The 23,945-nt window shown below is 54.4% G+C and overlaps 1 protein-coding gene across 1 annotated transcript; it reads right to left on the bottom strand.

The window, feature by feature from the left end:
• Nucleotides 1-4,304: 4,304 nt before the first annotated feature.
• On the bottom strand, nucleotides 4,305-22,721 carry LOC116943136 (uncharacterized). The gene is made up of 4 exons (XM_032955715.2): nucleotides 21,380-22,721; nucleotides 18,032-18,765; nucleotides 14,190-14,309; nucleotides 4,305-7,886 (listed from the first exon to the last, which is right to left on the bottom strand). Exons 1-4 carry the CDS (start codon nucleotides 21,671-21,673, stop codon nucleotides 7,628-7,630), a joined length of 1,407 nt encoding a protein of 468 aa, XP_032811606.2. The 5' UTR covers nucleotides 21,674-22,721; the 3' UTR covers nucleotides 4,305-7,627.
• Between the last annotated feature and the right edge of the window lie 1,224 nt (nucleotides 22,722-23,945).

Below are 23,945 nucleotides of genomic sequence, written 5' to 3'. Positions count from 1 at the left end.
GTGCGAGGAGCTGGCCAGCGAGCGCACACAGCTTCGAGGACTAGGACGAGAGCACGCCATCGCGAGCCTGGGCCCAGGGGAGGAGGAAGAGGAGGAGGAGGGACTCGCCCGCACGGTAAGGGGTCGAGCAAGAGAGTCTCCGGGGCCCCGCGAGACAACCCCGAGCTGGGTAGCGGGGATACAGATGGGCATAAAGGATGTAGCCGGCCAGGTGACCCAAGTAGGTGACAGGGTGACCCATGTACGCGAGGAAGCGAATAAAAATATGAAAACCATCCAGTCCGAGATGGGGGAGCTATGCTCCATAGTAGGGGAGCTGGCCGGGCGGGTGTCCCAGTTAAAATCCGACCTTGGGCAACTGCGTACAGGAAGGGGGAGAAGGGATGGGCAGGGGACCTCCTATGGGACCACCCCCCGGGCATGCTACCTGTGCGACCAGTGAGGGCATCTCGTGAGGGACTGTCCCCAGATCGCCCGCGCTAGAAAGGCGCCAGGGTTAAAACGCCAACGCCCCCTAGAGAGTGGACCACCTAGGGGTGCAATCAATGAGGTCCCGAAACAAAACGGCGATAATAATAATGGTGAGCAAGTGACCCCCACACAGGTTCCGACCACAACACCCAAGGATGCGGTGAGGACGGGCGACTGGCTACGGGAGCTTGTGGCAGGAATCACGGGGGCCACGTCGCTGGTGGAAGGACAGGTGAACGGGCAGCGCACCCGGATCCTTCTGGACACGGGGGCCGTAGCCTCACTCGTGACCGCCGCGCACTGCAGCGTGCTCGGGGTTGACGTGAGCCGCCTGCAGGCCCCGGATCGCGCACTGCACACAGCGAGCGGAGCCGGGATGGGGTTGCTAGGAAGGATCTCCCTTGAGGTCCGTCTCGGAAACCAGGTATGCACACAGGAATTTTACGTCTCGAGTGTGTTGTGCCACGAGTGTATTGCAGGTACGGACCTCCTGGAAAAGCTGGGGCTCAACGTGCAGCCCCGCCAGCGGTGCACCACCGTGGAGGGCAGCGGGGAGCGGATTCCGTTCCTGGGACCCGGACCGAATCGCCCTCGCTTCACACCCGTGGCCGCTACCCTGGTATCGGCCGTCACCATCGGGCCGCTCGCCGAGATGCTGGTGCCAGTGGCAACCCCCTCCACCGACCCCCCACACCGACCATCGAGCGAGGTAATGCTAACTCCTCACCCGGAGTTGGCAGCACGGTACGGAGTTGTAGGGTCAGCCACGCTGGTAAACGCAGATGGGGGCTGACTATTCATGCGGATGTTTAACCCACACAGTACCCCGGCAATGCTACGACGACGCACCACAGTAGCTACCATACACCCCCTGCACGTGCACCACTCTAACGATTCGGTGTTTGTACTCTGGGTGGAAGACCCTGGCCGCCCCGAGGACAACCAGGATCTGACCTGGCGGGTCGGCCCGACCCCCCGGGCCGAGATCATCCCCGTGCATGATGCGTTACATGTGCCTTGGGCAGATTTACCTAAGGGGGAGGTCGATCGGCTGTGCGGGTTGTTACGGGAGTACGCCGACGTGTTCAGTGAGCACGATTCAAATGTAGGCTGAACAGACCTTGTTAAGCACCAAATTGACACAGGTGCAGCCCGACCGATTAAACTCCCCGCATATTGGGTGGGCGCGCCCGAACGCACCCAGATCAAGGAGGCAGTCACGCATATGCTACGTGATAACGTAATTCAGCCCTCGGCGAGCCCCTGGTCTGCCCCGGTGGTGCTAGTGACGAAAAAGGACGGGTCGACCCGGTTCTGCGTTGATTACCGAAAGTTGAACACAGTCACCCTCGGCGACGCCTTCCCCATACCACGCATCGACGACACCTTTGACAGCCTCGCAGGAGCACGGTATTTTTCCACCCTCGATCTGGCTTCCGGGTACTGGCAGGTGGAGATGGCGGAGGAGGATCGGCCGAAAACCGCATTTACCACCCCGATGGGGCTGTTCGAGTTTCGAGTGCTTCCGTTCGGACTCACTAACGCGCCCGCGACGTTCCAGCGGTTGATGGAGTTGGTAATGCGGGGCTTACAGTGGGAACAGTACCTGATTTACCTGGACGACGTGATAGTGTTCAGCAGATCTCTGTCCGAGCACTGGCCCAGGTTGCGAGAGGTGTTCCAACGACTGCGAGCAGCCCATCTCAAGCTCAAGCCGCATAAGTGTTACATTGCGCAGCGCGAGGTAGGGTACCTCGGACACCGAGTCAGCGAGGCGGGGGTATGCACTGATCCGGAAAAGGTGCGCGCCGTGGTGGAATGGCCACGGCCAAGGAACCTGACGGAGCTCAGGTCATTCTTGGGACTCGCCACCTATTATCGTCGATTTGTAAAGGGATTCATCGAGATTGCATGCCCCCTCACCCAACTCACCTCCCCTAAGAACCCCTATCGATGGACGGAGGCCTGCCAAACGGCCTTCACCACCCTCAAAGACCACCTCACCCACACCCCCACCCTAGCTTTCCCCGATTTCACCACGGATTTTATCTTGGACACCGACGCCTGCAGCAGTGGGCTGGGCGCGGTGCTGTCACAGGTACAGGGTGGGACGGAGCGGGTCATCGCATACGCCAGTCGGACCCTGAGTGGGGCCGAGCTGAATTATTGCGTGACCCGTCAAGAACTGTATGCCGTGATCTTCGCGTGTAAACAGTTCCGACCGTATTTGTACGGCAGGAAATGTCGGGTGCACACCGACCATTATGCCCTGCAGTTTCTCCTTACATTCAAGGAACCGCGGGGGCAGATGGCCCGATGGCTGGCGCAGCTGCAGGAGTACAACCTGCAAATAGAGTACCGAGCTGGGCGTACGCACGCAAACGCGGACGCCTTGTCGAGGCAGCCCGCAGTGTGCGCCGAGACAAGGGTGGAGGAAGTCTGCCCGTGCTTCACAGGGGGCCGTTGCCGGCAGATGGCAGGCCCCCAGGAGCGCACCGAGACTAACCCTCCCCCGGTGAGAGGCAGTGCAGTATGTGCCACAGAGACCCCGGTAGGAGAAACCAGGGACCCGGGGGACTACTCGGCGGGCACGGGGCCCACACCCCGGGGCCCGACGGGTCGCGCAACCCCATCCGATCGGATCCAGGAGGACGTCGGCTGCGCCTTTCCGGGCCTGGACGACGAGCAGCTGAGACGGACCCAGCTGCGGGATCCGGATCTGGCGGCGGTGGAAGCGGCCCTACGGGAGAAGGATGCCCTACCAGGACCCTGGAGTGCTTTGTACGCCCAGTTGTGCGTGCAGAACGGGGTAGTACGAGAGCTGACCGAAGCCGGCCAGCCTGGGTGCATCTGTGTTCCCGCCCAGGTGCGACCCCAGCTGCTAAGACTCGTGCACGACCACCCGCTCGGGGGCCATGACGGGGAACGGCGCACTCGGGAAACCCTGCGTCGCCAGTATCTCTGGCCCAAGTTAGCACAAGACGTGGCCGCCTGGGTACAGGGCTGCCGCGCGTGCCAGCAGTGCGGGCCGAAACCAGCACGATACCAGGTACCCCTGAGACCGTTCCGCGTCAGTCGAACGAATCAGCTGGTTGGGATCGACCTGCAACGGCCATTCCCGCGATCCCACCGGGGCAACCGATATATTCTCGTAGCGGTGGAGTACTTCACACGCTATCCCGTAGCGGTGGCCATCCCCGATAAGACAGCCCTCGTAGTGGCCTGAGCGTTCGTGGAACACTACGTACTGAAGCACGGGATCCCCGAACGAGTCATTACCGACCAGGGTAGTGAGTTCGAGGCAGAGCTATTCCAGGCGCTGTGCCGGGAGTTCGGGATCCAGAAGGACCGAACTACGGCGTACCACCCCCAGGCAAATGGGATGGTAGAGAGGATGAACCAGACTCTAGCTGGGAAGCTTAAACGCATGGCGGCCGTGAATCAACGGGACTGGGACGAACACCTCCCCTATGCTCTGTTCGCCTACGCCACCACGGTACACACATCTATGGGACAGACCCCGTTCCTAATGATGTTTGGCCGTGAGTCTCGCCTGCCCACAGATCTGCTGTTCGGTGTCCCTCCGCCGCAATGGGAGGAAGGGAGCCGCCCCGTGGAGCACCTGATGGAGACCCTACGAGGAGCTAGGGGCCGGGCCTACCCGCAACGCGAGGCCGCACACCAGCGGCAGGAGCAGGGGGCCCGACCCAGAATGGAGCCCCCTTTCTACTCGGCGGGCTCTAAGGTATGGCTACACACCCCTCGCGTCAGGGCCGGGCAGGCGGGGAAGCCAACCACCTACTGGCGGGGACCCTGGACCGTGGGACGACAGATCTCCCCCTGGACTGTACTGATTCAGGGGGGGGAGAGAGGCCGGGAGATGGTGGTCAACGTCCGGCGACTAAAACCATGGAGGGCGGCCCTAGCGAAGGAGAACCCCGCCGCTCGAGTACCCCGAAACCCCGGGGTCCCCACACCCCCCATACCCGGGGGCCTCGCACGGTATATGGGCCCCACGGAGCCCCGGGCCCCGGGGGGTCCTGACCCGGGCCAGGGAGGACGGGGACGACGGTCCCTGAACCCTACCGCCCCCGAGTTTGTCTCCTAGCCTGCAGGTGCCAAGGACCAAGGAAAACCGCTGGAGTGGAGGAGGAGACCTCCGCCCGAACTCCGGGAGAAGGAGCCACCACCCCCGAGGCCGGCCACGAGGACTGGACGAGTCCCACGGACCCCGCGGCGCTACCTCGTGGGAGCAACCCAGGCGAGGTGCTCCAGTCAACCCAGGACGGGGACTGGCACCTCGGGGGGCTGTGTGGTGCCACAACAGTGAAGCCGCTCCGTCGAAACCGGGGCCGTCACTGTGCAGCTGCGACCTAGAAGCCACCCGGCTCCAATCACAGCACTTCCCCCGCCACCCCCCCCCCCCCCCCCACCTAAACACACATACACTCAAGTAGGGCCTCATGGGGAGGGGGGGGGGCACCTGCCCTGAGTTTTTACCCGAGAGGCCCCCTCGTGGGGGTACTCCACGGTTTCTCAGGGTCAGGGAATTGGCAGGCACCCCCCCACCCCCAGGCCAAATGGCACTGCGGCGCCGTGGCTTAACTTAAATGACCACGGAGAACTCACTGAGAACCGCATTGAGGAGACACACGCGGACCAGCAGACAGGTGGGGAGCGGGGCAGCGCGGGTTAAGCGTCTCTGCCCATGGTGCACCGCGGGTTAGCGTCTCTACCCATGATGCACCGCGGATTAACGGCCCTACCCATGATGCACCGCGGATTAACGGCCTGACCCGTGATACACCGCGGATGGGCGGTGCGAGGGCTTTGAAAGGAGCATAAAAAGGGACGCTTTGGGGAAGCACGGGGCCATTTTTATTATTTGACTGGAGATCAGCAGGAGGGAGGGATCGAGGAGCTGTCACCTGACTGTTACTCGCACGTCCGTGAGATGGGGCAGAGAACAGCCAGATTCTGTTTACAGCATCATCTATCCGCGACCTCCATCGCTGCGAGGTCAGACCGTAAGTAAGAGGGAGAGAGGTAAGACAAATGGACGAAATTCGGAGAGAAAATAGAGGGCAGACAGGTCGATTAAGTATCAGGCAGTAGCGAGATAGTTTAGACCTGTCCTACTGGTCCGTACTGACACGCACAGTCTAGTTCGTTTATTCGTGGGGAATAAACCGTCCGTAGGGTATAAACCGCGTCGTGTTGTCTCTGTGAGTACGGAGGGGCGGTGCGTGGTGTGGCGAGCCTGCCCGTAGTGATTCTTTTGTTTGCGCGTGAGTGAGTAATTTTACCTACGTGTTTACGTTCACACGGGTGGGTCCACTCGGGGCTTGACGCGCATGCCGGGGCAGCAGTAATGTGCTATCACCCTGGGAATTAAAGTACGGGTCCTTCGATCATTAAATCCACTAGTGTGTGGTGTGGTTAGCCTCTGCATCGTGTGGTACTGGTTGCACTTCGCCCGCGCCAGTACGGGGGCGTGCAGGAGCAGCGGCGCTCACGGCACGCGCCGCGCGTGTAGCGCGTAGAGATAAATTGGTGAGCGGGTATTCCGCAGCGCAGCCTAATTAGTTGCTTCCGACCGGCTGCGACGGTAAATGAAATAAGATTACACAATTCAAGCAAGCAATGCTGCTGGCGGTGGTTACCGCGTGAGTAGAGCTGCGCCGTGAGGTACACGGGTACCCACGGGCATAATCATACACCGGGTGTTGCAGTTGTGGTAGTGGTATGAATTTAACGGGGGAGTCGGGGGCCAACGGCCCCGACAATTCGGTGATGGCGGGGGACGGTAGCCCCCACAGAGTGCATCGAGTGTCACACGGGAAGCTCTCTGAGGAGTGTGCTGTTCCGGATGTGGCAATGCTAGCACTGGTTCACGCACACTGCCCTCCGAAAGGTTTCCAAATGTCTTGAGAGCTGCCATCTCAGTTTGAAGCCTGTCGAACATGACAAAGAAAACACGTGTTCTTGGCCGTGGCTTGCTGGTCAGCTCCGCTTTGAATTGCTTGCGGAAATGTGTCACAAGGGGCTGATCCACGGTGGAGGGAACGTGTCCAGGGTTCATGTCTCTCCACTGCATTCTTCCCTACATTCAGCTGGAGACGAATCGTGGGCACAGACTTGACCTGGTCGTATAAGAGAGGAAGCAGAGAAGTGAGCGCCAACATTTGTCCGTTGCTGCATTCACTGGTCACCCACTGCCACAATTTGCAGCCCGGGAGGCTGTCTCATCCTCCTGGAGTATTTACTTCAGCAGCCACCACCTGCCGTCACGTGGTCCAGCCGTCTGCGCCGCGATGGCGAGATGTTAACTACCTCACCTGGTATACAGGAGGTCGTGAGTTCGATCACGACCCTGATGTCTGTTGTCTATTTGAGATTTGGTGTCTCTCTCCCCGTCGTCGCGTGGATTTTTTCTCCCTCCACATTTAGAATCAACATGCATTTAAGAGTATTTGTCTGTGATGGATTTCCACGTGACAAGCCACTTCGTTGAGCTATCATTTGTGGCCAGGTTGCTTCTGAAAAAGAGCTGCGTAGCTCAGTGGGGGCCTTACCTGGAGAAATAAAAATAGTAACAGTAGTATTCCTTCTGCATGGCCTGAAAGATGAGTTGACAGTCCGCTTTGTTCAGACCTAATAGCTTTGGCACAAGTGGATCTTTTCTACACATCAGGAAAGTGATGGCACATGGCTGTGTGCCTGTGGTATGTGAGCCACAGTCTTCTAGGCAGCAACTTAGTTGTGTGGTCACCAACGGCGCTCACAGCCCATTGCACTCCTTGCTTGGATGCTGAAACAATTGATATTCCAATTCTGTAAAAGGAGTCACGTCCACTTGTTGAACTGGGATCACAGTCTCTGTTGTTTTCAGCGCTGGCAATCTGCTGGCCCGGTGTTATGACTTGTTTAACCAGAACCTGGAGGGTAACGTTTAAATAATAGACGATGGCAATTTTTTTTAAAATGGCTGCCATTTCCGCGACAGCCTTAAGAGCCGAATATCTTTAATCGGACGTTGTTCCCTCGCCACGTGCCAAACTCCGTACCCATATCACCAAACCCCAAACGTCGTGCCCGTATCACCGAAAAGCCACACAATACCTCCCGCCAATATTCCCCACACCCCTCCGTGCAACTACCAGGGCGGCGCATGGCGCAGCGTGCGCGCGCTCACCTCGGCCTCGCGCGCCACGTGGTGGAAGGAGCGCGAGTTGACGGCATCGCGCACGCGCTCCCGCACGCGGCACGCCGCGCGCGCCAGGGCCCGCGCGGCGTCACGCGCCACGTCGCGCTCGCGCGCTGCGCGCAGCCCCGCGTCGCGGGATCGCGCCGCCGCCTCCTCGTGCCCGCGCCGCCGCTGCTCCTCCAGCTCGGCCAGGCGCAGCAGCGTCGACCTGGGGGGAGGGGTAGGTGGGGAGACGGGGACGCATGCGACAGCTCCATTGTAAGTATACTCAGTTCTCCTATAACGCACTACTTTAGTGCCTCGGTTGACGGTGACATCGGTTGACGCTTTTTCGGTGAACGTTTCACTTCCCATAGGGATCCCATGGTTTCAACTGACGCTAACATTCTGACTAACGGTACCATGTTCACGTTATGCACGCGGAGCGCCAATTTCGGCCAATCCGAGTACTCGTAAGTGGGGCTGACCCACACCTCAGCCAATCAGCGACGTCCATTCGTGAGTATTTAAACCTCGACTAGATTTTTTGATATTACGGTTTCTGTTATGGCAATGGATACAGCTTCTCTTGCTTTTGTGACCAGGACAGTGATATTTTTAAATTTCCATATTTTCAATGAGGAAACGAGCGAATTTCTGTCTTTTCGTTCACATAAAGTCAGAACAAAACAACATGAATCAAAATTAACGTGTATCTATACTAAAGTAATGCAAAAATGACGACAAAAGATTTAGAAGTGAGTAGTTTTTCGATATGTACAATTAGACTGTAAATCACTTCCACGAATCAGCCACCGAATGTAGCCTCCCAACATGTTCTCATTATATTGTCCTTGGTAGCGGCGTTCAAAGTCCCAGTATATCCTGGTGGAAGCGCTCACCTTGCTCCTCCGAGTATGCTCCCATGTTCTCCTTGAATTTATCAAGATGAGCATCAAGGATATGGACTTTGAGGGACATACTACAGCCCATTGTGTCGTAGTTCTTCACCAGAGTCTCAACCAGCTCCACATAGTTTTCGACCTTGTAATTGCCCAGGAAGCCACGAACCACTGCGACAAAGCAGTGGTTCGTGGCTTCCTGGGCAATCACTAGTGAGCTTCTTGGGGAATTCATTGCACTTCAGGATCTTCTTTATCTGTGGTCCAACGAAGACACCGGCTTTGACCTTTGCCTCAGACAGCTTAGGGAAGAAGTCTTGAAGGTACTTGAAGGCTGCTGACTCCTTATCTACAGCTCTGACAAATTGTTTCATAAGGCTCAATTTGATGTGCAGTGGTGGCATCAGCACCTTCCGGGGGTCCACCAGTGGCTCCCACTTGACGTTGTTCCTCCCCACAGAGAACTCGGTCCGCTGTGGCCAGTTCCGCCTGTGGCAGTGTGCCTTGGTGTTCCTGCTGTCCCAAAGGCAAAGATAGCAGGGAAACTTGGTAAAACCGCCTTGGAGACCCATCAAGAATGCCACCATTTTGAAGTCTCCGATGACCTCCCAGCCATACTCATCATACTTCAAGGTGTCCAGCAAGGTCTTGATGCTGTTGGAATCCTCTTTGAAGTGCACAAAGTGAGCCAGGGGAAGAGACGGGTACTTGTTACCATTATGGAGCAGCATGGCTTTGGGGCTCCTGGATGAGCTGTCAATGAAAAGGCGCCACTCATTCTGGTTACAGGCGATTCCGATTGCCTCGAACAGACTGGTCACATTGTGGCAGAAGCAGAGACCATCTTGATAGGTGAAGCTGCAAAAAGGTTTGTGATGCCTCCTCTGATCTGGGACTTGCACACTTTCATCCTATAAGTTCAGCTGCATGAGCCTAAACGTCAAAAGCTCGGCATTGGACTTGGTGAGTCCAAGATCTCTGATCAAGTCGTTGAGGCCTTTTTGGTTGGGGTAGTATGGGTTTCTCTTCTCAGCTACACCTCTGAAATTTTCATCTGGATCTACGTCTTCCTTGTTCTCTGGCTTGCTGCTCTCCGGAGGAGTGGGTATGGGGAGCTCATGGCAGTGTGGCACCGGGGCGATGGATGAAGGAAGGTCCAGATACGTGATAGCAGGTGCATTATTGCCAGTCTGACGTTTGGAAGGGTCCACCATGCAGAAGTACAGTGAGGGAAAAAAGTATTTGATCCCCTGCTGATTTTGTACGTTTGCCCACTGACGAAGAAATGATCAGTCTATAATTTTAATGGTAGGTTTATTTGAACAGTGAGAGAGAATAACAACAAAAAAATCCAGAAAAACGCATGTCAAAAATGTTATAAATTGATTTTCATTTTAATGAGGGAAATAAGTATTTGACCCCTATGCAAAACATGACTTAGTACTTTGTGGCAAAACCCTTGTTGGCAATCACAGAAGTCAGACGTTTCTTATAGTTGGCCACCAGGTTTGCACACATCTCAGGAGGGATTTTGTCCCACTCCTCTTTGCAGATCTTCTCCAAGTCATTAAGGTTTCGAGGCTGACTTTTGGCAACTCGAAACTTCAGCTCCCTCCACAGATTTTCTATGGGATTAAGGTCTGGAGACTGACTAGGCCACTCCAGGACCTTAATGCGCTTCTTCTTGAGCCACTCCTTTGTTGCCTTGGCCGTGTGTTTTGGGTCATTGTCATGCTGGAATACCCATCCACGACCCATTTTCAATGCCCTGGCTGAGGCAAGGAGGTTCTCACCCAAGATTTGACGGTATATGGCCCCGTCCATCGTCCCTTTGATGCGGTGAAGTTGTCCTGTCCCCTTAGCAAAAAAACACCCCCAAAGCATAATGTTTCCACCTGCATGTTTGACGGTGGGGATGGTGTTCTTGGGGTCATAGGCAGCATTCCTCCTCCAAACACGGTGAGTGGAGTTGATGCCAAAAAGCTCCATTTTGGTCTCATCTAACCACAACACTTTCACCCAGTTTCCTCTGAATCATTCAGATGTTCATTGGCAAACTTCAGACGGGCATGTATATGTGCTTTCTTGAGCAGGGGGACCTTGCGGGCGCTGCAGGATTTCAGTCCTTCACGGCGTAGTGTGTTACCAATTGCTTTCTTGGTGACTATGGTCCCAGCTGGCCTTGAGATCATTGACAAGATCCTCCCGTGTCGTTCTGGGCTGATTCCTCACCGTTCTCATAATCATTGCAACTCCACGAGGTGAGATCTTGTATGGAGCCCCAGGCCGAGCGAGATTGACAGATCTTTTGTGTTTCTTCCATTTGCGAATAATCGCACCAACTGTTGTCACCTTCTCACCAAGCTGCTTGGCAATGGTCTTGTAGCCCATTCCAGCCTTGTGTAGATCTACAATCTTGTCCCAGACATCCTTGGAGAGCTCTTTGGTCTTGGCCATGAAGGAGAGTTTTGAATCTGATTGATTGATTGCTTCTGTGGACAGGTGTATTTTATACAGATAACAAGGTGAGATTAGGAGCACTCCCTTTTAGAGTGTGCTCCTAAACTCAGCTCGTTACCTGTATAAAAGACACCTGGGAGCCAGAAATCTTTCTGATTGAGAGGGGGTCAAATACTTATTTCCCTCATTAAAATGCAAATCAATTTATAAAATTTTTTTTACACTACGTCCCCCATCTCGTAGTGGCTGGTTTTTTTTACCTGAGCACACGGCTGAGAAGAGTTGTTTAGAGGGCCGGGGGAGGGGGCCGACGGCTGTCTGCCGCATTGCACCGTTGACCAATGGAAGAGTGGGAGGTGTGGGGAGTGGGGGGGGCTGTTTAAGGAGCTGTACTTTCCCGTGATTTCAGAAAAGACCGCGGCGCAACTGGGACCTTGCCGCACGCACACCGGTTCCAAAGCACTTGCTTTCAAGGGGTATTTGTCCTTGCCAATGTCTTGGAAGAGGTGGACGTCCCCACATTTTAGCCCACCACATGCAACTTAACTGTGGTGTAAACATTTGTAGTGTAATCGCTGCTGTCCAGCGGCGGCAACTGCGGTGGACAAACAGTACACACAAACAGTACACACAAACAGTACACACGCCGGTGAATATATTCACGGGTGTGCCGGCAGGGCAGAGGAACTGGGGCAAGGGTCATGGAAGACCTCATCGGGAAGCCCCTGGAACCTGAAAGTGGGTTTGAGAAGGGAGGCGTGGCCAGGGCGGAGCCAGGCCATCCTGGGTAGCATAAAAGCAGCTGAGAGCAGGAGCTCAGGGCTACCGGTTTTGGGAGTGGACTCGTCTCTTCGATGCTATTGTCTTCGCCGCCTTCGTCACTGCCGTCTTCGCTCGATATTGCGCGGCCGGATAGTTGTTGGCTGTCTCGGTCAGCGCCTTCAGTGTTACATGGTCAGCGTTGTGTTTAGGCGAGGCTAGACGACTAGGGAGAACATGAGGTGCCTCCTGGAAACCCTTGGCTCCGAATTGTTGACACTTCACATTTATACCGCTGAATGGGCAGAGCTGTAAGTGTAGTGACATCGGGGATGTCACTGTATGGTGCCGGCCTGAGAGGGCCACAGCACGCGATGCACTGTCATCGCACACACCCCTTGGGCGGGTGTTGTACCAGCCCTAGCGGGGCTTGGTGTGCGCTGGGATAGCGCGAGCACCACGCACAGCGTGTGCTGCGAGCCCCCACAGGGGGGAGTGAGAGAGTGTCAGCCCAGGGGCAGGGTTGCCCTGGGCCATGGCACTCTGGTTGACTCCGCAGACACGTGATCTGGAGTGTCCACAGAGAGGCCCCCAGGTGGGGGGGGGGGACTAGGGGGTGATCACGTGTCCGGGGAGAGCTCTCGAGAGGGATCGAGAGGGAGCTGGAAGGCTCCAGAAGGGGGCGGGGCCAAGGGTGGAGCAGCCCCGACCCGTGGGGGGATATAAGGCGGGTCCCTGGGAGGGACCGGGGTCGCTGCATTCTACAAGCTGGTAGCTCTACGTCTCAAGCTGGAAGCTCTTTGTCTTACGAGGCAAACACGTGGTCGCGGACCCGAGTGACGGTCCGACCCTTCGTAGCAGTAACTCCCATGTATAGTGTAGTTAGTAGGTGGTCAGTACCCTAGGCTGTATCTGGTGAAGGGGCAGTTACCCTTTGTGTTACGTGTTACAATAAATGTGTTGCCTCTAAAAGGAACAATGTCTGCAACTCGGCCCCACTACATAAGTACCGCACGGGGAGGTCTTACTGATGCCCATCGAAGTCCATCGTGCTGACCCCTACACCACCGTACCTCCCTTGCTCTATTAAAACGATGAAGATGTTGCGTTTGTTGCTCGAGACATTTATATACGTGCGGAAAACTGTTAAATGGTTTTGTTGGGTTTGAATTTTTTCCCCATTCGGTTACCGCTTAATACGCATTAACCGACATCAACCGCACCTGTCGTGATGATGCACCGAACAACGTGAGAGAGACTAATATTTACTTCCTGCATCCTGCTATTGTTTGGGGGCCGATGGAGTGAACGAGAGTGGTACAATCGAATCAAACAAATAAAAAAAGAACTTGCGCGCGGTTATGAAGAGAAAACCAAATGGATGCAAGGAAAAAGTTCCACTACACTGCGCCTCGCCTGGTGCTGGTGAAGCCTTGGCAGCCATCGGCAATCTAGGTGCTCTGGTCTCTGGGTGAGCAGGGAGCGTGCCGATTCTTTATACCCAGACCCCAGGGTGAGCAGGGAATGTGCCGATTCTCTATACCCAGACCCCAGGGTGAGTAGGGAGCGTGCCGATTCTTTATACCCAGACCCCAAAGTGAGCAGGGAGTGTGCCGATTCTCTATACCCAGACCCCAGGGTGAGTAGGGAATGTGCTGATTCTCTATACTCAGACCCCAGGGTGAGTAGGGAGCATGCCGATTCTTTATACCCAGACCCCAGGGTGAGTAGGGAGCGTGCCGATTCTTTATACCCAGACCCCAGGGTGAGCAGGGAATGTGCTGATTCTCTATACCCAGACCCCAGGGTGAGTAGGGAATGTGCTGATTCTCTATACTCAGACCCCAGGGTGAGTAGGGAGCGTGCCGATTCTTTATACCCAGACCCCAAAGTGAGCAGGGAGTGTGCCGATTCTCTATACCCAGACCCCAGGGTGAGTAGGGAATGTGCTTATTCTCTATACTCAGACCCCAGGGTGAGCAGGGAGTGTGCCGATTCTTTATACCCAGACCCCAGGGTGAGTAGGGAGCGTGCCGATTCTCTATACCCAGACCCCAGGGTGAACAGGGAGTGTGCCGATTCTCTATACCCAGACCCCAGGGTGAGTAGGGAATGTGCTGATTCTCTATACCCAGACCCCAGGGTGAACAGGGAGTGTGCCGATTCTCTATACCCAGACCCCAGGGTGAACAGGGAGCGTGCCGATTCTCTATACCCAGACCCCAGGGTGAACAGGGAGTGTGCCGATTCTCTATACCCAGACCCCAGGGTGAGTAGGGAATGTGCTGATTCTCTATACTTAGACTCCAGGGTGAGTAGGGAATGTGCCGATTCTCTATACCCAGACTCCAAGGTGAACAGGGAGTGTGCCGATTCTCTATACCCAGACCCCAGGGTGAGCAGATTCTCACCTGTGCTGCGCCTCGCGCTCCCTGCGCCGTTGCTCTGCGAGCTCCGCGCGGAGCTGCAGCTGCTCTTGGGCGATGCGCGCCGCTCTCTGGGTCCGCTCCTCTGTGTCCTGCAACAGGAACCTGAGACACCGCACACCCGCAGATGTCGCTGTGTGTGTGGCGCAGCGATTCAGCGCTACGCTGCGCTGACGAACCCGGCGAACCGAGTTCGATTCCCGCTCACGGCGAACGCCGGTGACGATTACATGAACCGGTGCTGTGCCTCCTCCCCTAGGTTGACTCAGCCTCAAATGAGTACCCGGTGCGGTGTGTAGACATCGCCACGAGGGAGACAAAGGCGTCTTGTTTATTTAGTTTTATATACATTCTCTAAATCGACGTGAATAATTTGAGTCTTGAGTTAGTGTCTCTGAATGGCGTAGAGACCTCTTCCGTGCCTGCAGTGAGACCCCTTGACCAGTGAGCAACCTCCAGAGTGAGCAGCCTGGAAAACTAGAAAGATGTTTTATTTTACCCGGTAAGTAAGGCCCACTGAGCTAGTATGTAGCTCTGTTTCAGAAGCGACCTGATTATCACAAATGTTAGCGTAACTAAGTGATTTATTGCGTGGAAATGTATAGCAGCCGAATACTCTAAACGCGTGATGTTGTTTCTAAATGTGGAGGGGAAAAACGGAGGACCTGGAGAAAAATCCACGCGACCACGGGGAGAGAGAGACACCGCAAACTCCAACTATACAGCAGGTATCAGGGTAGGGACCGAACGCACGTCCTCCTGTATACCAGGCGAGGTAGTTAACATCCCCTATCCACCGTGGAAAATGGGCGATGCTCCTCCAACAACAACATCATCACAGTGATGAGTCGCGAAAATCACACAACAAACACATCACTAAACAACGACAAAATCAGTGAGCGTTTGTGGTGGACATCTCATGCAACCCGTGGTCACGAACGCGACAATCTCGGGACCTCCAAGCGGAAGTTCAACAAACACAGCCGGGCGCATTGTGTGGTGGCCTCTGGAGTAGACGAGCGTACACATTGGTGGGAACTGTCATCGTCGTCATCATCGTCATCGTCGTCATTATCGTCATCATAATCGTCAGCATCGTCGTCATCATCATCGTCGTCATAATCGTCGTCATCATCCTTTGTCTAGCCACTTCTGGACGTCTCCTGCCACCGTTTCCATCACTCGCCGTTCTGTTTCTGTGCAAAACCCGCGTTTCTGATGTGTCTGTAGTCTTTTGCAGACGCGTGATAGACATTTTACAGGATTATCCTACAGGAGCTTGAAGCTTTATGATTGATTTAAACGGGGCCAAAAAGTAATGCGTATGTATGTCGTCTGTAACGCTTCCTTAAAGAAAATATCCTTGGATGTATTGACCTATCCGTTTATGTTTTAAAAGAATGTACGCATGTTAAATCTACATTTCTAACAATTGAGAAGAGTGAGCTCGGGCAGGGTTGACGGCAAATCAAACGGTCTCGAATAATGATGGAGTGGCAACCAAGGTTAAGAATGCATCCCAGAGGACGTCTAAGAAGGCGACGAAGTGATGGTATTGGCTCGCGTGCAGGTGTCTGGATGGATTTCTATGTATGTTGAACTTCTTCCGCACCGTGCGTAGCCAACCCTGTTAGTCGGAGGTGCTGCGGGAAGAACAACAAACTATACATAAAAAACAGTTCTAAAGAAATGTTTTTCAATCTAGATGATTTAAAGTGCATAGCTCCAGTGGCTTCCTAATATCGGAGGGAAGAGCGTTCCAGACGGCCGCAGAAGGGCACCTGAAAGCGCGCGATGCGGTGAACGTCTTTTATCGATGGCCAGCAGCCAGAAGCCACTGTGAGGGTGACCGCAGTTCGCGTGGTGGTTTATGCTCCTTGACGAGATCAGCGAGGGATTGTGGTTGATTTGTGGCGAGCACTTCGTGTGTGTAATGAGCGCAACGTTAAAACGTTAATTTGTTCGGCAACCGGAAGCCAATGCAGCTCGGCGTGTATTGCAGCATGAGAGACGGCGGCGGTGTGGGGGAGGCGTTCATCCAACAGTGGATGGATCATGGCTGACGACGATCAACACGATCAACAGCATTCAAGGGGGATGAGATGGCATCAGCTTGTAGGTGGCATCGTGTGACGATATCATCGGGTGCGTGTCGCACGACGCTTGATGCCATCGCAATGGGATGGGGGTGAGGGCGAAAGTCTTCAAATTGTAACTCTCCCAAGTGTGGTCAATCTTTCGAGAGCAAGGCCCCCTGACGGCAACACAACGTTACGATCAAATAGAATTCACGTGAGGTTACCTTCGTGAGAATGATCCTGACCTGCCTTTGTCGACTGGCAGACGGAGTTTGTCCCATTCATTGTGGAATTCCCTTCCTCGGCCCACGAGGGATTCGGAGTCCATCACTTTTTTAAATCACTGTCTTAAAACTCACAAATTTATACTGCTGGCGTTCCCTGTAACTTAAGATGTTAAAACCAATTCTGTTGCCTGATTGGATTGCTCTGCTATTATTATTGTCCATAACAGGATTTTTTTTGGCTTAGATCGCATAAATATATTCAAATCGTCATTCAAATCGGTGGAGAGCGACGATTTGAACGAAATGAAGACAACTCGAGGTGTAGAGAGTCAACGACCTTCGTGACCCATAATCAAGGTTTTTGGGTTAGATCGCATAAATATAAATGTGTCGTTAAACCCGCCACCACCCGACACAGCCAATTGGTAAGGTTTGTCACGTAAACAAAACATGATAAATAGTTACTAGTTCAGCACACCGGTGTGATGGAGAGTGAACCCACAACATTTACCATTCGAGTACTGTGACGTTTTGCTAGCAGGTTATATTTACGCGATCTAACCCAAAAACAACTTATGAATATTATTGGTCGCGAAAGTCTACGTGTTAAACTGACGAACCTATTATTATTCGCTGTTATCATAGTTCTCAATTTTACTGGAATATCGAGAGTCGTCAATGATATTGTATTGTTACTATCAGCTTTCTATTTCGCTTAGATTGTATCTATATTTATACTCTTTGGTTCTTTCGGTAAAGTCACGTAGGTATAAAATGTTTGTGAGCATAAGTTTAATTTTTACGTCCAGCGCTTTGAGAAACTGAACGGCGCTTTATCAAGAAGATAGCGATATTTTTAACGCTTTAAACCTTCGTTGGAAAGTTTTAAGAATCCATGACAGTTTTTCATAATGTCTCCCTCCCCATCCCCCCTTTCTGCCCCGGTCCCCAAAATCACATCCCTGGGTTAGAAGATGAAGCTGGCCACTTTATGCAGCTCCTGCTCAAGGAAGAAAGCCTACCCAGAGGGCACAACCCCTACCTGACATGCTGATGTTACCCGTGTGTGCATGTTACGTTCGGGGCGCCACTGTGACGAGATGTTATCTGCCTCGCCTGGTATGCATGAGGTCGTGGGTTCGATCCCAACCCTGATGCCTGCTGTATATTTGGAGTTTGCGTGTCTCTCTCTCTCCCCGTGGTCACGTAGATTTTCCTCCGGCTCCCATGTTTTTTCCATACCAAGTTTAGAATCAACGTCACACGTTTAGAGTATTTGGCTGTTATACATTTCCACATGATAAGCCACTTGGTTGAGCTATCATTTGTGATGGCCAGGTCAATTCTGAAAAAGAGCTACATCGCTCGGTGGGGCTTACCTGGTAAAATAAAAAGTTATAGATTAGTTTAGTTACCCGTGTAAACAAAGATATAGTACGTGTGTGCCTTCTGATGTGACCGCTGATATTGGTTCAATAAAATGTTTTAATAAATTCCGCGAGAGCCCAGGAAATACCTGTACCTGTGGCGCTCCATGGTCTGTGCCGCCTGCTGCCGGGCCGCGATGCGCGCCCTCTGAATGCGCCACGCCTGCTCAAAGGCGCGCTCCGTGGGCGACATCGCCCGCGGGTAGAGCCCGGGGCTCCCCGTCCCCCACGCGGGGCACTCCCAGCTGCCGTTGCCGTTGCTGAGCCAGAAGCTCGCCTGCCGCCCCACGGCCTCCAGCTCCGGCTCGCTCTCGGACTCCCCCACGGCCTCCTCCTCGTCCTCCTCCCTGACGATCTCCAGAACCTCCGGCGGGGACGAGTGCGAGCGCGACGACGAGACGGAGCCTCCGCGCGATGCCGCCGCCGCCGCCGTCTCGGCGATCTGCAGCAGCTTGAGGCGTTCGCCGAGCTCCCTGCCCAGGGACGAGACGGGGCTCCTCGGCTCCCTCCGTGCTCGCCGCGGGATCCCGGGGGAGGCCGAGGAGCTCGGCGGGAAGGAGCCGCCGAGCAGCGACGGCGGCGACGCGGGCGGCAGCCAGGACGCGCTGCCACGGGCCCGCTCCTCGGCACGCTGCGCTCTCCGCCTCTTCTCACGCTCCGTGCGCTCCGAGTCCCACTGCAGCTGGGCTCTGGCTCGGATGTCTCCCTCGATCTCCCGCTCGGCATGCTTGGCCAGCATGAGGGTGGCAATCTTGCGGTCCTTTTCGCTGATCAGCATCGCCGGGTCGCCCTTGACGCCGGTGGCAGGGCCCTTGGCCTGTCCCTTGCTCTGACCCGGCGGCCAAGCGCCAGGGGACATATATGAGGAACGTTACAACAAACAGTACAAAACATCGAATCAACGTCGAAGCCCGCTGAACGGTGCACACATTGAGGACCCCCCCATCACACACACCGCGTGGAAGCATCGCCAGAAAACATCGAGGTCATTTCAACACGCGACACGATATCCTCGCCACATCTGCCACTCAAAAAACAATATCCACCCCACATTTCTACACTCCTTGCTGTGACAGAGAGAGAGAGACGGACACATCTATGAGGGCGTACAGAGGGAAAAAAGTATTTGATCCCCAGTGAGAGACAGAATAACAACAATAAAATTCTGGCACCCAGGTGTCTTTTATACAGGTAACGAGCTGAGATTAGGAGCACACTCTTAAAGGGAGTGCTCCTAATCTCAGTTTGTTACCTGTATAAAAGACACCTGTCCACAGAAGCAATCAATCAATCAGATTCCAAACTCTCCACCATGGCCAAGACCAAAGAGCTCTCCAAGGATGTCAGGGACAAGATTGTAGAGCTACACAAGGCTGGAATGGGCTACAAGACCATTGCCAAGCAGCTTGATGAGAAGGTGACAGCAAATTCTGGGTTCTTTCGGTAATGTCACGTAGAAGGGAAACAATGAAATAATAAAAAACATTATTATTTTATTGTTTCCCTTCTACGTGACTTTACCGAAAGAACCAAGAATATGAATCCCTGCAGTCACGAAAGCTTTAAATCTTAATTTAAGGTGACAACAGTTGGTGCGATTATTCGCAAATGGAAGAAACACAAAAGAACTGTCAATCTCACTCCGCCTGGGACTCCATGCAAGATCTCACCTCGTGGAGTTGCAATGATCATGACAACGGTGAGGAATCAGCCCAGAACTACAGGGGAGGATCTTGTCAATGATCTCAAGGCAGCTGGGACCATAGTCACCAAGAAAACAATTGGTAACACACTACGCCGTGAAGGGCTGAAATCCTGCAGCGCCCGCAATGTCCCCCTGCTCAAGAAAGCACATATTCATGCCCGTCTGAAGTTTGCCAATGAACATCTGAATGATTCAGAGGATAACTTGGTGAAAGTGTTGTGGTCAGATGAGACCAAAATGGAGCTCTTTGGCATCAACTCAACTCGCCGTGTTTGGAGGAGGAATGCTGCCTATGACCCCAAGAACACCATCCCCACCGTCAAACATGGAGGTGGAAACATTATGCTTTGGGGGTGTTTTTCTGCTAAAGGGACAGGACAACTTCACCGCATCAAAGGGACGATGGACGGGGCCATGTACCGTCAAATCTTGGGTGAGAACCTCCTTCCCTCAGCCAGGGCATTGAAAATGGGTCGTGGATGGGTATTCCAGCATGACAATGACCCAAAACACACGGCCAAGGCAACAAAGGAGTGGCTCAAGAAGAAGCCCATTAAGGTCCTGGAGTGGCCTAGTCAGTCTCCAGACCTTAATCCCATAGAAAATCTGTGGAGGGAGCTGAAGGTTTGAGTTGCCAAACGTCAGCCTCGAAACCTTAATGACTTGGAGATGATCTGCAAAGAGGAGTGGGACAAAATCTCTCCTGAGATGTGTGCAAACCTGGTGGCTAACTACAAGAAACATCTGACCTCTGTGATTGCCAACAAGGGTTTTGTCACCAAGTACTAAGTCATGTTTTGCAGAGGGGTCAAATACTTATTTCCCTCATTAAAATGCAAATCAATTTATATCATTTTTGACATGCGTTTTTCAGGATTTTTTTGTTGTTATTCTGTCTCTCACTGTTCAAATAAACCTACCATTAAAATTATAGACGTAATTTCTTTGTCAGTGGGCAAACGTACAAAATCAGCAGGGGATCAAATACTGTTTTTCCTCACTGTACAACTGCAAGAGTCCACAAATGATGTCGCTGCTCACGTCCTCTGCACAACGCCCTGCTACTTACTGCCTACGAGCCATCTGTCCCAGTTCAGATTTCGCAAGCCAAGCATGTCACAGCCTGGTTACACTAAACAGTTTTTAATTATTTTACCAGGTAAAGGCCCACTGAGCTGTGTATCTCTTTTTCAGAACAAATGACAGCCCAACGAAGTGGGCTCATCACGTGGAAATGTATCGCAGCCAAATACTCTAAACGCGTGATCCGATATGTGGAGGGAAAACCCAGAGGACCTAGAGAAAAATCCACGCGACCACGGGGAGGGAGAGAGACACGCAAACTCCAAATATACAGGGTCGGGATTGAACCCACGACCTTCTGTATACCGGGCGAGGTAGTGAACATCTCGCCACCACGGCACTGGCGGAGGAGACACGAGGCTAGCAGATCCGCAGCCGATATGTGGAGGGAAAACCCAGAGGACCTAGAGAAAAATCCACGCGACCACGGGGAGGGAGAGAGACACGCAAACTCCAAATATACAGGGTCGGGATTGAACCCACGACCTTCTGTATACCGGGCGAGGTAGTGAACATCTCGCCACCGCGGCACTGGCGGAGGAGACACGAGGCTAGCAGATCCGCAGCCGACCAGGGCGACGCGGCCGACAGGGCGCGAGCCACCCCTGGGCCGTCGACCGCGCCACTGCGGCGTCCCTCGTGACGCAGCACTGACCTGGGACCGGCCTGGCCTGGACCCCACCACCTCCCTGGCGAGGGAGTCGACGCGGCGGCCCAGGGCGGGCGAGCGGCTCAGCTCGCCGAGGCTGACGCTCCTCCTGCGCAGGCGGTTGGCGGGGCTGAGGGGCGCGGAGTCGCCGCTGTGGGACGGGGAGCGCGAGCGGCCCCGCTGGGGAGCGCGGTCCCAGGCGCCGGCCTCCCGGCCCCGGAGCGGCCCCGGGGAGACCGCGCGAGTGGGACGGTGGCGCGGGGCGGGGGGGCTCGGTTTGGGGCCGAGGGAGCGATCCATCGGGCTTCTGGAGCTCGGTGGAGATTGTGTGTTTGTGTGTGTGTGGGAGACAGGGTGGTGAGCGGATTGTGAGCGTGAGTGATGCGACACTGTGAAAGACAGCAGAGAGTGGCAGTGAGAGACAGCAGAGAGTGGCAGTGAGAGACAGCAGAGAGTGGCAGTGAGAGACAGCAGAGAGTGGCAATGAGAGACAGCAGAGAGTGGCAGTGAGAGACAGCAGAGTGGCAGTGAGAGGCAGCAGAGAGTGGCAGTGAGAGACAGCAGAGAGTGGCAGTGAGAGACAGCAGAGAGTGGCAGTGAGAGGCAGCAGAGAGTGGCAGGGAGAGACAGCAGAGAGTGGCAGTGAGAGGCAGCAGAGAGTGGCAGTGAGAGACAGCAGAGAGTGGCAGTGAGAGACAGCAGAGAGTGGCAGTGAGAGACAGCAGAGAGTGTCAGTGAGAGACAGCAGAGAGTGGCAGTGAGAGACAGCAGAGAGTGTCAGTGAGAGACAGCAGAGAGTGTCAGTGAGAGTCCGGATAGCTCTGAGTGATGTGAGTGAACGTGTGCGTGAAAAGAGAGAAGAAGCTAACAGAGAGCACAGTGATGTGGGTGATGTGAGTTTGGTGAGTAAGAGTGATATTGCGTGGCAGAGTCTGTTATAATTCGTGACAGAATGTGCGTGCGTGTGTATGTGTAAGTGTGAGTTAAGTCGATGTATGTAGGGTGTCAGCGTGAGGAGAGTGTGCACGTGTGTTGGACGGGAGTGCGAGTGTGTTGGCGCGCGTGTCGATTAGCGAGTCTAATTTGTGCGTGGCAGCGAGAGAGTTGTGCGTGTGAGTCAGTCCGCGTGTGTGTCAGTGTGTGAAAGTGAGATCATGTGTCTGTGTGTCTGTGGGAGAAAGGCTGTGTGTGTGAACATGGTATTGCGAGAGTAAGAATGTGCACATGCAAGGTGTGTGTGTCTGTGTACGATGAGCAATGTGCATGTCTGTGTATGGGAGTGTGTGTACATGACATAAACTATGTATCGTAGCAACAACGTAGCATTTTATGTAAAGTTTGTGTGTTAGACAAGCTAACTGTGTGTGTGTAAGTGGCTAAGTATCTCTGTATGTTAGTCTGTGTGTGGCAGAGTCGGTAGTGTCGTGGTTAGCGCTGCGCTGCGTTAAACCCGGCGGCCCGAGGTCGATTCCCGTTCACGGCCAACACCAGTGACGATTATTTGAGCCGGTCCTGGGCCTCCCCTAGGTCGACTCAGCCTCAAATGAGTACCTGGTGCGGTGCGTAAACATCGCCACTAGGGAGACAAAGGCGGTCGGGCGTGGTGCTGGCCACCCACCCTCTCGTGTACTGCACTTGTCCTAATAGTCTGTTAAGGCTATACGGGGGATCTTTATCTTTGGATAGTCTTTGTGTGTGAGATTAGCTGTCAACGTGTGTGTAGGTGGCTAAGGGGTCTTTGTTAGTCTGTAGCAGAGGGGCTATGCAAGTGAATGCGAATGTCGAGAAGAGTCTCTGAATGTTTCGCGCTGTGTCTTGGCAAGCTGTCCGCGTGCTGCAAACAAGTCTCCACGTGCCCCGCAACGCTCCGTGTCAGCATGCGCGCATCAGCCTCAACATCTCACCCACACAGCTCACCCACACAACTTACCCACACAGCTCACCCACACAACTTACCCACGCATCTCACCCACGCAACTCACCCACACAACTTACCCACACAGCTCACCCACACAGCTCACCCACACAGCTCACCCACGCATCTCACCCACGCAACTAACCCACACAACTTACCCACACAACTCACCCACACAGCTCACCCACGCATCTCACCCACACAACTCACCCACACAACTCACCCACACAGCTCACCCACACAGCTCACCCACGCATCTCACCCACACAACTCACCCACGCAGCTCACCCACGCAACTCACCCACGCAACTCACCCACGCATCTCACCCACGCAACTCACCCACGCAACTCACCCACGCATCTCACCCACGCAACTCACCCACGCAACTCACCCACGCAATTCACCCACGCAATTCACCCACGCAACTCACCCACGCAACTCACCCACGCATCTCACCCACGCAACTCACCCACGCAACTCACCCACGCAACTCACCCACGCATCTCACCCACGCAACTCACCCACGCAACTCACCCACGCAACTCACCCACACAGCTCACCTACACAGCTCACCCACACAACTCACCCACGCAGCTCACCCACGCAACTCACCCACGCAACTCACCCACGCATCTCACCCACGCATCTCACCCACG

Source organism: Petromyzon marinus, chromosome 17 (genome assembly GCF_048934315.1).
Source record: "Petromyzon marinus isolate PM22_M1 ecotype Great Lakes invasive population chromosome 17, UKy_Petmar_22M1.pri1.0, whole genome shotgun sequence".
Classification (NCBI taxonomy): domain Eukaryota; kingdom Metazoa; phylum Chordata; class Hyperoartia; order Petromyzontiformes; family Petromyzontidae; genus Petromyzon; species Petromyzon marinus.
The sequence above is the reverse complement of the archived record's forward strand: the minus strand, read 5'-3'. Positions and strand labels throughout refer to the sequence as shown.

Bases quoted from the DNA above. Each gene is read 5' to 3' on its own strand.
- LOC116943136 (XM_032955715.2), bottom strand. From the start codon at position 21,673: ATGGATCGCTCCCTCGGCCCCAAACCGAGCCCCCCCGCCCCGCGCCAC. The intron at 14,310-18,031 runs GTACAGGTATTT...GCGGTGTCTCAG, and splicing joins CAGACCATGGAGCGCCACAG to GTTCCTGTTGCAGGACACAG. The intron at 7,887-14,189 runs GTGAGAATCTGC...CCCTCCCCCCAG, and splicing joins GAGCGCGAGGCGCAGCACAG to GTCGACGCTGCTGCGCCTGG.